The 15,244-nt window shown below is 25.6% G+C and overlaps 2 protein-coding genes across 5 annotated transcripts in view; both read right to left on the bottom strand.

The window, feature by feature from the left end:
• Positions 1-15,244, bottom strand: part of LOC109605816 (neurocalcin homolog) — an 80,804-nt gene that overhangs the window by 27,259 nt on the left and 38,301 nt on the right. The gene's annotated exons all lie outside the window — the stretch shown is intronic.
• LOC109605823 (neuronal calcium sensor 2) overlaps positions 1-15,244 on the bottom strand; it is a 75,520-nt gene that overhangs the window by 22,240 nt on the left and 38,036 nt on the right. For both annotated transcript variants that reach the window (XM_049963477.1, XM_049963476.1), the window contains one exon: positions 1,627-1,759. In XM_049963477.1, the coding sequence (XP_049819434.1) occupies positions 1,627-1,737 (111 nt within the window). In that variant the 5' untranslated portion in view covers positions 1,738-1,759. The remainder of the gene's footprint in view (positions 1-1,626; positions 1,760-15,244) is intronic.

Raw genomic sequence — 15,244 nt, 5'->3', positions numbered from 1 at the left:
AATTATTCACAGAAACAAAATGCAGTCAGGCAAGAACATGATGTGGTTCAAAATTTATTTAGCAATCAACATTTGCCACGAAATTATGAGGAAAAGACAGAAGAGCAAAACGATATTAATGAAGAAGTTCCTCCACATAATATTTTGCTGCGCAGACTGTTCAAATATTGTAATTCTGCGCAAGACATTTTATATCAAAATAAATATAAAAGTTCGTGTTATATATCGACTTTAAAAAGGATTTGTAGGATTTTAATATTTAATTGATTTAATCAATCACAGAAATAAAAGGCAAGTATTTGGTGTGGTTTAAAATTTAATAAAAAAAGTTTTTAGTGTTGAAAATATATATATTACAATATAATTTAATTATAATTTCTATACAAATCTACGTGGTTTATTTTATATTATGATGCGCAGACTGCTAAAACATTGTCATTGTCTGAGCACGATATACACAGTAATATTTATATTAAGATAAATATCAAAATTCGTATTAGGTGTCGAGTTACCAACTTTACATAATTAATTACAAAAATAAAATGCATTTGGATAAAACATAGTGTAACAAAAATTTTCTAATAAATCCTTAAATTTATTTTCGTTTAGGAATCTCATGATGATTACAATGGTAAAGAAAACTTTCAGAAAATGTGAAAATTGCAGTAACTAAAATGGGACCTCAGGATAAGCCCGATGGTGACTTGTCACTGTCACGAATTATAAAACAAAGTAAAAAGATAAAAATATTTATTATTTTTGCTTCTGTTACATGAAGTTATTTTTATGTTACTTAGATACAAAAATTTGTATTCAGTGTTTTTATCAATAAATAACAATTATTATACTGATCCTTTGTGTAACTTATTCAAATTTATTTTCTAATATTCATGATATTTACGGTTCCTAATTTATAGATTTTTTTATATTTATCTATATTTAAATTTAAATATGACCGAATAGCTTCGTTAAAAATCATGTTATTTACATTTGACTATTAAAAACTAAGCAATATTCCTTTGCAGGAAGGTTTTGTTAACCAGTGCACACTTTTACCAATTAGAAAAAAATCTGGAACATCCATATAGAGATTAAACGTTCCCAATTTTCTAATTCACACGCGTGACATTTGTCGTTGGCATTTGCCTCGTGTTTTTTGTGCCTCCTTTATGATACACGACGTATCGAGTGTGCCTTATTAGTGCATCGATCGTTGGATAATTAAAACTGATCTAGAAACGCGGCACCAGGTCGACCGGTGTTTGTGCAGAAATGGAAAGGCGATGAAAATATTGAGTGTGCCACAGTGCCATAGGACTGAAAACGCGTGCGGGTAGTAAATCATGTTTTAATTGGTGTCGCACTGGACGCAGCCGTCGTTTTCGAGTTTATCTGGGCCACCCGTTGACTGTTACTAGATTTACGAGCCGGTCGCATCAACGCGCGCTATCAAAAGTCTTTTCATCGAATTATGAATGCATTGCTAATTTGAAAAGTTTACGGGCAATTAAAATCAGGTAAACATGTTAAGGTTGGCTACTCAATTAAATTTATATGATTCAAGGCTAATAAAACTCACGATTGGAAATATAATTTACTAGACAAACGCATAGAAAAATAACTTACCTTAAATCCTTTGTACCATTCTTTTATCGTGCTCTCATCGTAGCGAGTGTGTGATTTTAAAAAGTCCATGTCTTCTTTTGACAGCTTGTCTTTGCTGCCGAAGCAACCCATTTTGCTTCGCACAGCCCTTCACCTGAAAATAATCAAAAAAATACTCTAATTATTTATTTCTATTTTGTCACTTTTAGATTTATTGTACAAAGATTAATAAAATATGTGTATATTGAAATTATTTATGGTAACATTTTGATCATTCTAATAAAATTTATATTTTAAAAAAATAGTTGACCTCGTTTAAAAATAATTTTTATTATACAATAAATAAATGTTTCCTTTAGAATCTAAAAGTTTTGTATTTGCATTTGCCAAAAAATTTAAAACTAACCACTATAATTTATTTATTTTTCATATAAGTAAAATAAAACTACTTTTAGTATACATTTCTAGAAACAATTTTTATTGTGTTCAGTCTATATTGTCTAAAATATAAAATATAATCAATATATTCAATATAACAAAAGTTCATTGAAATATGAATATATTAATTTTAATTTTCAGTCAATAAATAATTTTGAAATGTAAAATAATTTTGAATTCTGAAAAAATTATAAAAAATTAAAAATAAATAAATAAATTTACATAAATTAATAATATATAACAAAATTTATAACTATTATTTTTTCATTTTCAGTTAGTAAATACTTTATAAATAATTACTTAAAAACCAAAAAATACTTTCTGAATTCAGAAGTATATTATAAAAAAACTAATTTTTCTGAGAATTACCTAAATATATTTAATTGTTTTAGGTAAATTAAAAAAAAAAACAATTTTTTTTTTTTTTTCATTCTCACTACCAAATAGGCAATTTCATATTTTAAGTAAATAACAGAAGAAAATGCAAAAAAGATTAATAGAATTATAAAACAATTTTGTCATTTTTTTAAAAATACTCATATTTTTCAATTAATAATTAATTCTAGTAATTTCCTTTTCTGAAAATTTTCCATAAATATTTATATTCTTTTAGATAAATTAAAAATATAACAAAATTTGTAACTATTTTTTTTTTATTATTTTCAGTTACTAAATAGGTAATTTTTGATTCTATATAAACACTAATTATTAATAATTAGTTAATTTCAAAAGTCATAGAATACTTAAATTCTGAAGTAAAAAATAAAAGAAATATTTAAAAAACGTCATTTTGTGAAAACTTAAACTGTGGAGTAAATAATAAATATAAAAAAATATATAAAAAAGTCCTTTTGTAAGAATTATATATAAATTTTTTACATAAATTAAAATATAACAAAATTTATAACTAATTTTTTTCATTTTCAATTGCTAAATAAGCAATTTTAGAATTTCTACATAAAATACTTAAATAAAGCATTAATGATTAGTTAATTTCAAAATATATCAAAAGTAAATAAAAAAATATATAAAAAACGTCCTTGTCTGAGAATTTTCTAAAAATATTTATATTTTTTTAGATAAATTAAAATATCACAAAAATGTATAACTATTATTTTTTCATTTTCAATTATTATTCAACTTTAGATTGTACTTAAATAATTAAAAAAAACAGAGAATTTTCTTATATGTAAATTTTCTAAAAATAATTATATTTCTCAATTGATAATTAATTAATTTCGAAACTTATGTAAAACATTCTAAACTAATTTCCTAAAAAAAATAAAAAAATATAGAAGAACGTCTTTATCTGAGAATTTTCTAAAAATATAAATATTTATATTTTTTCAGATTATTTTTTTAGAGAACTTGAAATGCTATATATAATACTTAAATAAAATAAATTAATTTTTAATGCATTTCAATGTTCGTATTTATTTTAATTAATCGTGCTTCAAACATTTGAACAATTCCAAACTTTCAACTAATTTAAGTTCCTATTGAACATTGTAAATAATACAAATATTCTGGCAAAACTGCGGAAAATTAAATGTACCGCCCAAATAAATCCGTCGAGAAAACTTCGTGCCTGAAAAATTCACCGCCATACTTCGGAATTGGAAAAGTTCGTAATTTAAAAAACCGCTTCCGGCCACCACTTCTGCTATCAGTCGGAGTTAAATTGGAATAAATTTTTAAAGTACAAATCTTCGCGTATAGGGCTACCTAACTGGATTTAATCTGACCGACAATTAAAACCGTTTCCTTGTTAAAAACTTCTTAAACACTCCGATTATAATAATCCGATCCGCAATGAATTTTGAAATTTTACTGATACAATAGATAAGTTAGAAGTTCGACCTTAAAACGACAAAATACCATGTCCATCCTGGCGGGAACATAATTAAACTCGGATTAACGACGTAAGCGATAATCAAGCGAGGGAATTCGACATGACCGCACAGACTTATGCTAATTGCCTGCAAATAAATGTTCCCGACTCCCGGGTTGGGTTTATTCGCAATTTGTCTTAATGCCTCCCGCTATATTTAGATTACAGGAGCACAATATTAACAGGCCATAAAATTACCATCCTACTTTGTATGGTTTATTACGACTTTGTGGCAGACGTTTGCTATTCTCGGAAGCGATTCGTTTAGGGGATGAAGGCAGTCCGAATCTCCGCGTTTTATTTTTTTTTGAAGGGGATCGATGTCACGAGCGGATGTCATGTCTAGAGCCAGTTTAAAATCTTGAATTATTTATAAATCCATCCACGACAATCTGTCCGATGTCGTCGTAGTGAATGGCTCCGGTTCGATTGATCCGATATTCGAAACCGCCACGATATTTGATCCGAGCTTTGTGTCCGTAATTATTGTTGTGCATATGCCGCTATTAAACGCGAGAGATAATTATAATTAAAGCTCTTTGGATAACTGTTGCATAGTGTTCACCATAATTGAGTGGGCACGTAATTTCACAGAGTGAAAAACAATTTTTCAGCGAATAATTCACGGTCTATAAACAACAAAAGCTCCACATTTCATATCAAACTGTTCGGTTTGTTTGTGTAACCATTATTTTTTCTGTTCAGACTAAAAAATGTGTAATTTAAAGCTGCATTGCATAAGCGTGCTTTAATTTAAGTAACTTACACGCTTTTTTACCAGAAAATTATACACACTTGTGACATACGTGTTTATCCAGATTTATTGGCCTTACATAAAAGTCTGTTTTATAATTTTTTTGTGCAAATATTTATGAAATAAGTTATGTATTTTAAACGAAATGTGCGAGATTCGGTGATTGCTGATATACTCAGCGTGAAACGTTGGATTAAAATTAGAATCGAGCCAAGAAAACGACTGATTTATGGTAGAATATGGTATTTTTGTTCAACAAAATTCCTAAACGAAATACATATACAAATAATGACAGTGATGACTGTATTTCTAATTTATTTTTTATCAAGAATAAAATAGTATTAGAAACTAAACTAAACTAAAGTTTTTTAAAATGCGTATTTTTAAAAATATTTTTCTTGACACAAATAATTATCCTAAACTAAAATCTCATATTTGAGAAAAAAAGGAGTTTGAAAATGAATATAAATAATATATTAAAATTATAATAATACAAACATTTATCGAGTTAGAAACTATAGATTAGCAAACACTAATAAAGAAAGAAAATTTTTTCTTGAATGTTTTATAAATATTTTGTAAAATATAAAATTCCTTGAGACAAAAAATAATCGAAAAAAATAGTAAACTTAGAAAGTGAATTTTTAAGTTTTCTTAAAATTATTGAGTCAAATTATTATCGAAAAATAATTACAAATTCTCACATATGACAATAAAAAAACTAGAAATGAATAAAACTTTACCAATAACAATTTATTGAACTGAATTTATTGAATTCATTATATTTAATTAACAAACATAATGAATGTTTTTGGATAACTAGTATAATATGAAAAAATATGTTTTCTGGATATATTATTGAAAAATAACTCTCACATTTGACAATAAGAAAACTAGAACTTTCATTACAATTATTACGAATAATAATTTTTTGAATTACATCATTAAGGAAAAAATGTTTTTGAATAAATATGAAAAGTATTACTATATTTTAAATTTTTTTGAATTCTTTAGACAAATAATTATAAAAAACTATATTTGTCAATAAGAAAACTAGTAAGTGAATAATTTATCATAACTTAAATTGTAAATTGACACTAGAATAATATGCAAAAATATGTGATATATGATATGATAATATTTAAATATTTATGCAACTATTTAAGGTTTTTTAAAAATTCTCGAGACAAATTATTATCGAAATAACATAACTACAAACTTTTACATTTAACAATAAGAAAACTAAAAGTGAATAAAACTTTAAAATTTTTAAAATTCTTTAGACATGAATTATCCTAAAATAATGAATCAATAAAACTTTTAAAGATATTAATTAATCGAATTAATAATATTTAATTAACAAACACAAAAAATGCTTTCGGACGTGACTGAGTTAATATTAATTTAATTTATAAAAATAATTAATATTACAGTAAAAAAAATTAAAATTTAAATAAATTGATTTTAACACAATAATGATAATAATGTTCAGAAGTGGCATAAATATTCATGTGTGACCATAAAAATAGAACAACTTTTATACGACTCATCAAACTCCAATTCAAATAATGTAACGTCTTGATATAACATTCAAGAACAAATACTCAAGAGACCAGAATCAATTTAATTTTATCACCACCCAATAAATTCTTCCATTCAACAGTTACAGAAAATAAAAAACCCACTTCAAACATTGTATACCGGATCGATCTACATAAATTCTAAAACATAGTTACATTAAATAAAAAAGTTCAGTGTGTCACATGAGAAAAACCATTATCTGTATTTACGACCCATAAACACACCAATAAATCATACTCGTCACATACATCACGAAAATCGAAACCACCCCCATCGAATGCGAAGCACAAGTAAAAAGGACGAACGGAAAATCTGTTGCGTAATCGGTAGATTTATATTTTAGCAAAACGTCCCGCTTTACATTTTCGAATGGCACTCATTGAATTCACCGAACCACAAATGGATGTTCTTTCTTGCCGCCGCTTTTTGTTTCGAACGCACAAAAGAACGAACCGCTAAAAGGAACGAAGACGAAAAAAACACATTTGCGAATGGAATTTCCAGTAGCGTATTGTAAAAATGTCAAACGACTTTCCCTCGAACAAAAAGATGAAAGACAAGTTGCCCTAACAAGTGTCAATTTAAATGCATGGACGTTACGATTACGTCCGCTACACTAATTCACCCCCAATTAGGAAAATCTACATCTAAACGAGACGAATTAAAGTTTCACACGTCCACTCGGAATAAATCGATGCAAAATTCATGGAATCGCGTCACACACGCGTCTTCGCTCGAACGTAGTCGATCCGCAAACATCCCCCATCCATTAAGATGTAAACGACACGTAATTTCGGAAAATCCTCCGGGGTCGGACCTACGACTGTACTGGCGATGTAAACATGGGGCTTGAACATCAGAGAAATGCGATCGGATCTGATGCGCCACCGATCAACCCTTGTGACGATGTGGAGAATGATCCGATGTCGGAAGTTTTATTTACGATTTCGTCGGACAGCTTTTATACATTCTCAAAGTTGAAACATTTGATTTAGAAATTAAATTGTAAAAAATATTTTTCACAAATACAAGTAAATATAATACTTATTATCCATTCATTATTTATAATTAAAAAAGAAAAAAATGAAAAAAAAAATGGGAAAATTTATAAAAAAAAATTTCATAAAAAAATGATTTTCTGAAAAACACTGGAATTATTTAAAAAAAATGTTGTTTTTGACATTTTTCGAAAACACTAATTAAATTTTAACGAATTAAATTAATTTCATTTATAACAACTTATTTCTCAAAAAATATTAGAAGTATTATTATACGAATGAAATGGATTTTTAATTAAAAAAGTAATAAAATTAATTTTGGTTCATAATTTACTTCTAGAAAAATATTAAAATTATTTAAAAGATGCTATTTTTTAATATAACAAACTTAAACTATTTAAAACATACTATGTTAATTTTTCGACGAAAATAATTTTATTAAACCATAAAATTAACTTGAAATTAGAATTTAGTTTGTGGTTTATTAAATTAAATATTGAAAATTTAATTAAAAAATGGTTGAAATACAAGTTAAAGAGTTTTATCATTTACTAAGATATTTTTTAATTAAAACAAATCAAGAAGATATTTGAAGAATACAAATATATTTATAAAATTTCAGTTTCAGCTTGTTAATATTAATTTTAAAACAAAATAGAAAATAAAATAAATCAATTTTAAAATTAAAAAATAAAAATTAAATTAAATTAGAAATTTTTAATTAAAAAATTAAAACAAAAATAAAAAAGTGATATTTTACTTCTCGAAATGTATCAAATTTAAACAATAGATTTATTTTTAAATTAAAGTGTTTCGAAAATTATTAAAAAGTATTATTAAGAAAGATATTAAAAAAATAAAAAAATCACCTTGAAATTTGAATAAAAATTTCTGTACATATTTTATTTCTGGAAAATTGTCAAAATAATAATAAAATAAAGAAAAAAATAATTCTTTAAAAAATTTAAACATTATTTTTTATGATAAAATTAATTTTTTTATTAAAAAATAAAAAATATATATAAATAAAAATTTTTATTCATAAATCAAATTTAGATATATCTTATGATTTGTTAATGTAACTAACTTTTTTTAATTAAAAAAATAAATGTAAGGAGAGATTTGAAATGAAAAATATTTATAAAATAAAATTTCATTATTTTTTAATTAATGCAAGTACAAAATAAATCCTTTTCACAGAATTAAGTTTAATAAGATTAATTTTAAAACAATAATGAAACCATTCCGGTTTTTCGTCGCATAAAGTGATTAAAAAATGCTAATTTTTAAAATATGCATATTTTAAAAAGCTGCAGCTCAAAAGTCGAATTCAATTGAAAAAAGAGAATTAATTTAAAATTAAAATATAGGTGGGTGGAAATCTACACAAATATGTATATAAAATAAATAAACTTGGATTAAATATAAAGTAAAAGAAAAACTTCATTTTATTATTTAAAATAATATTTCCTATAATTTTCTAACAATCAAATGTACGGCATAATAAACATAAAATAAAAATAATGATGATGGAATCTTTCCCCTCCCAATAATTACAATTTGGACTTAATCAAATTAATAATAATTTTGAATGTGCTTTTTTATTATATACAATTAAAAACGATTTAAATGAAATTATTCATAAAACGACTCAATTTAAAGAAAAACGCGTTTGAAAGCTTAATAAGTTAATAATTCCTGTCATTAACGTTGGTGGAAAAACAAAATTAGAGTCAGATCAAAAAGTTGTGATAAAAATGTCGTTAATCTATAAACATGTAATTTAAAAAAGTGTAAATTAATTTTGTTTTAATGCCCGCTTTATTGACTAGAAATGAATAATTATGTTACACCAGTGTTCGAAACACTCACTTAATTATACAGTATTTAGTAACACTGTAACGCATGGTTCTTGTAAACATTTACAAATGAGCAATGAACGCATCTAAATTTAGATGCTAATATTGTATACAAATTCCATAAAATAACAGTCACAAATCGAAAAAATAAGTACAGCTTTCGTTCCTAAAATACTAACAGTTCTAAACTATTTTGTAGGTACATTATGTTAACCAAATTCCTCACGTGATAGGATTAAAAAGTCAGTTAATAAAACAAAAGCCACCGCACAATAAAGTACGTAATAAAAAAGCACATCGCATTTGCTATTTTTACTTCTTATTATCCAATCCATTTTCCCGGAGAAATAAAAGTAGAGGACGCACGATAAAAGATTCGATCATGCTAAATCAACAAGGTAACAAAACAGGAATTTCCATCGTAAATCGTTTCGAATTAATTGGCCGGACGGAACGTATTTCTTTACGGGCGCAATAAATTTTCATTGGCGCATAAACCCAGATTTGCGGATCTTATTTAAATTATCGCCGTTGAAGCGGCGATAAAATCAAAATACACACCCCCTGATCGTCAATCGATCCGCCATACAAATGTTCGTCGGTAAACAATTAAAGTCGCCGAAACGGGGGAGTTTAAATGGAGATGACGGCGAAAAATCCCAAATCAATTTCGTGAGAGATTAGTCCGGCTTTTTCGTGTTTAAAGAACCGTTTCCTACCGCAGTTGCGGCTTTCGGAAAAGTATCGAAATTGCATTGTAGTCGTATGTGTTTTACGCTGAACAATGAGCAGGGATTTATTAAAAGTAAACTTTGGCGTACAATAAAATTTTGAATACCAATTGCGGGTTGAGCACACGTTTTGTACCCATCGAAAAGGTAAATAACGAGGTGTTTTTGATGTATTGTTTCGAATGAAAATTATGGAGCGTGGGGCTAGTTTAATTAAATTTACACGCAGGAATTTAATTCGAGCCGAAATGGGACAGGGTTTATTATTATTTAGTCACATAAATTACGCAGAAGGGTTATTAAAACACTGCAGTCAAATTTGATAATTAAAAATTTATTAAAATGCCTAGAAATAATAATAATTATAACGTTTTAAATATTATATGTTTAAATATTATTATTGAACTGCATTAAAATAAAAATTGTTACTAAAACATTGCAGTTAATTTTAGTAATTAAAAACATTTATTCAAAAATAACAATATATTATATATTTTAAATATTTTATTATTGAGTTGCATTTAAATAAAAATTGATGAATTAAAAATTTTTATGTTATAATAAAATTTGTTTATACGATTTAAAATAAAATATGCATTATTTTATTATTCAATTAATGTTTGTACTTGTTAAATACACATAAAAATGCTGGTTTTATGGAAATGTGCCTTTTGTATCACTCTCTATAAAACAAAAATTAATTTTGGAAAAAAAAACTTGAAATTTAAAATTACAGTGATACACAAAAAACACCATTATTGTCCTGCCTTTAAATAAAAATGGTTATTAGAATGCTTAAAAATATCAATAATTATAAACTTTAAATATTATATATTCAAAATATTTTATTACTGTTATATTTACGTTAAAATAAAATTTGTTTATATGATTTAAAATAAAATATGCATTATTTTATCTTAATCTCAATTCATGCTTGTACTGAAATATTTTAAATTGTAAAATACACATAAATATTTGTTTTTTTTTTTTTGGAAATATGCCTTTTTTGTTGCTACTCACTGTCTTTAGTAATTTTGGAAAAAAAATTATTCAAAATTGCTAACAAATTATATGTTAGTGGAGTATATACAAAATACTCTATTATTGTACTGCATTTAAATAAAAATGATAATTAAAATATTACAATCAATTTGATAATTAAAAATTTTATAAAAATGCTCAAAAATAACTAATTACAAACTTTTAATATATATTTAAAATATTTTATTATTGAGTGGCATTTAAATAAAAATTGTTAAATTGAAAAGTTTTTGGTTAAAATAAAATTTGTTTATATCATTTAAAATGATATATGCCATGCTTTATCTTCATTTTAATTCATGTTTATATTTGTTAAAGAGTAATATTTTAAATTATAAAATACACATATGTTGTATGTTGTTTTATGAAAATATGCCTTTACCCAAAAATAACAATTAAAACTTTTAATACTATATATTTAAAATAATGGTTGATCTGAAAAGTTTTAACTTGATAAAATAAAATTTCTTTATATGATTTTAAAATGAAATAAATACTCAATGTTCTATCTTCAATTCAATTCTATTATACTTATTAATTAGTAATATTTTAAATTGTAAAATAGATATAAAAATGCATGTTTTATGGAAATATCTCTTTTGTGTTGCCAATCACTGTCTAGAAAACTATTTTGAACTCATTAAAAATTGCTAACAAATTATAATGGAAGTTTTTATGACTGTCAAATAAAACTACTTATTTAAATAATTGGTTCCAATTTACATAAATTAAAATATTTACATATTTTTTAATGAACCATTTATTCAATTTTTTATATAATTTTGGACATTTAGATATTTTTAATGAGCTATTTAATCAAATTTATTTTTATGTCATTAAATAATAAAATAAAATATACCCTTTTTTTGTTATTTTTTTTTATAAAATTGAATGAAAGTTTTCTTTAACTGTTTAAAAACGAGTTTATTTATTTAGCTTAATTAAAATGAGAGTATAACAAAACTTGTTTAAAAAAGAGAAGCAACTGCTATGAACAAATGGTAAACAGAAAAACCTCTCTTTCAGATGATTTAATCAACACCACATTTGTTTCATCTTCATTACGGTGCGTCGTTCTATTGACTTTATTTCAACGGTTCCGTCTCACCATCATTTTCAGTCGACTGCAAAACGTTTTCCAGACGGTCTTTATATTTATTTCCCTTGTTTGCGGCTCAGATCCCGATGACTCGTGCCACTTGTGGTCGCACCTTTTGAACAACGAGACAACTTTCTTTTAAACGCTCTCTCGTCGGGTATGTTCTTTGATTTTAACAATCGACATCGGAAGCTTAAATTTGTATGTAACAAACTCTATAAAACACATTAAATTATTTTAAAAATTCCATTCAACCTAATATCTAAAATTTATAACTGATTTTCCCCCATTAAAATCATTAAAATTCTACAGAAATACCTTTGACAAATGCCACATTTTTATATTTATTGAACCGTCAATTCAAAAATCCCTTTCATTTTCCTTTGGTATCAGTTATTCCCTTCGCTTTGTCCCTTGCTCCCCAATTCCCAGTGTCCGGAACGGTAACCGACATTGATGGGGCTTATTTCGGATTTTGCATTAAAGAATAATACCGTTGTTCCACAGTGAATTCCAGTACCATGCATCGATCGAACCTAAATAATCTCCTCGCCCGTTACGATTCCATTTTATTGCCCGTTCCGTCCCAGTTTTCCACCGTACGATCCCTGCGGAATGCAACCTCGTATTTATTTGAGTTGCTGATGAAAAATCACCGACGAAAATTGGCCTGTGCACGGATTTTATTCCCAACGTAACGTATTGATTTACCATAATAATGAATTTAATTGGTGATGAAACGTTAATGTTTTGCGTCGGTCGTCGTGTATTAATATTAAAACCTTTCAATACTAACAGAAAATCAGGTCCTTTAAAATGCAACGCGGCTCAGCTTTAAAGAGCTCTCTCATTTTCGACGCCATCGACTTTCATATACCCATGAATAATTTATCCGCCATAATATATTGTTCGATGCATGGCACAATGCGAAATTTGAATATAAATAATTCACGAGGTGTCAGGAGTAACGCAACGTCGGTAACGTAAGGTTCTGGCACACACACACACACACACACAAACATAAATACAGTGGAGTCGATAAATTTTCAACGGAGAAATCATTAGGGTGTGAAATGAAGGGCTGACGGCGATGGCTTTTCCAAAGACCGAATTTATCGTGGACCCCAAGGATCCATGATCACGGTTCGGTCTGTGCAATTTGTCCCGAATCCGCGCTCCACTACACTTTTTTTCTATTTGAACTCGAGAAATTGAACACACAACGCTTTTAGATTTTCCATGCAGTTTGGAGGCGGGCATCCGGCCAAGTTTTATGTGCTGTTAAAATCGCTGCTTAAATGATTTGCACCGATATCGGTTCGAGTAATTGCCAATTACTAATTGGGTAATTATGTTTGACAAATTGCCACGCTTGTTCTAAAAACACAATGTATAATGGCACTTTGTGTCACACAGTTTTAATTTGAAGCCAATAGGAACATCCATACTTTTGGTGATAAAATATGATTAATTATCACTTATTAAGTGTATAAACCTACAATTTTTAATTTTTAAATAATAAGCACTGGTATTGATTTGACTAGGTGCTAATTACTAATTAGTTAATTATATTTGTTCTAAACACACCTTGTGTTACATTGTTTAAATTGTCCAAGATCTATATCGTTAGTAATAAAATATGAGTAATTATGGGTTCCAAGCATATTAATAATGAATACATTTGATTTAGTGGAAATTTCACAGTAATAATAATAACGATTTATTTAAAAATTATTTTTAGGCCTAAAAATCATTAATTTAACGGTAATTAAAGGTATTAAAACTGACTAATTCAAATGAAAATAATAAAAATACTAATATAAAATTTTATTTTTTATAATTCAAGGATCTTTATTTCCTTACATAACTTATTTAAAAAACATTTTTCTACTTATAATTTTCATCAAAATAAAATAAATAATTTCAATTGTTTGCACAATAAAACTTTGTGCCACATAGTTTAATTTGTCCAGAGTAATTAATTATTCAGAGATATTAATAACAAATATGATTTACTGGAATTTCAGTGACAATATTAACGATAACGAAAATTGTTTTCAATTTATTGTAAGGCATAAAATTAATTTTTATATTAAAGGGAATTTATAGAAAATTGGTAATAAAAATAAAGATAATAAAACCACTAACTAGAATTAAAATTATCTTTTGTTTTTTATTATTTTCAAATTTAACACACCAAAAAAAAAAGAAATTTAATTACTTTGAATACTAACTAAATTCATTAAATTCATTGGTGTTATAAATTATTTACGAGGATATTGCTTAGAATTATTACCAATTACAAATTAGATAATTAGATTTGACAAATTACCACGTTCGTTACAAACAATTATGTCGTATGGTTTAAATTATTAGGGGTTTCAGAGATATTACTGTTAAATATGATTTAATGTAAAAATTCCGTAATAATAGTATTAAAACACAAAATCAAATATCTTTAATTACATTATACACCTACTAATTAAATTCATTAAATAAATACACATGTTCAATAAATTTTTTGAAATCTATGTTTTTGCTCATAACTTTTCTAATTTTAAGTGTAATTCATTTTTTTAAGAAACCAATATTATAAAATAAAGAAATAAATTATCTCTAATTACTATGAATACTTAACTAAATAAATCCAATAAACAAATACACATATTCAACAATTTTTTTGTAATCTATGTAATATTTAAAATGAAACGGAAAATAGGAGAATTTTATATCAATCAATACCCCCGTTTTTTTCTTAATATTTATGGGAGTTAAACAAAATTATGTAGTAAAACACATTAATATTTTTTCTAATGTAATGTTATGTAGTTCATTTTATAAGTAAAAATAATATTATAAAATAAAAAATCAAGAAATACACATATTTAATAAATGGTTGTAATCCATGTTTTACTAATATTATTTAAAATAAAACGAAAAATAGTAAAATAATCAAATATATTTTATGAAAAAATCCAAATTTTTTAATTTATTATTAGATTGGCCAATTTCAGCAGGCTTCCCTAATATTTATGGGAGAAAATTATGTAGTAAAACACATTTTAAATATACAGTTGTGAAATTAATTTTTTTTATGTAAAATAATACTTTTCATCGTCAAAGGCAGATCTAATCTTAGTTTATAATTTTCTTAAATTTTCAATGTTATTTTAAAATCTTAAATCTAAATATAATGTTTGCAACAACTGAATAATATATTAATTATACACATACTTCTGAAAAACAG

Source organism: Aethina tumida, chromosome 2, assembly GCF_024364675.1.
Source record: "Aethina tumida isolate Nest 87 chromosome 2, icAetTumi1.1, whole genome shotgun sequence".
NCBI classification, from domain to species: domain Eukaryota; kingdom Metazoa; phylum Arthropoda; class Insecta; order Coleoptera; family Nitidulidae; genus Aethina; species Aethina tumida.
This window is presented reverse-complemented; position numbering and strand designations above follow the sequence as displayed.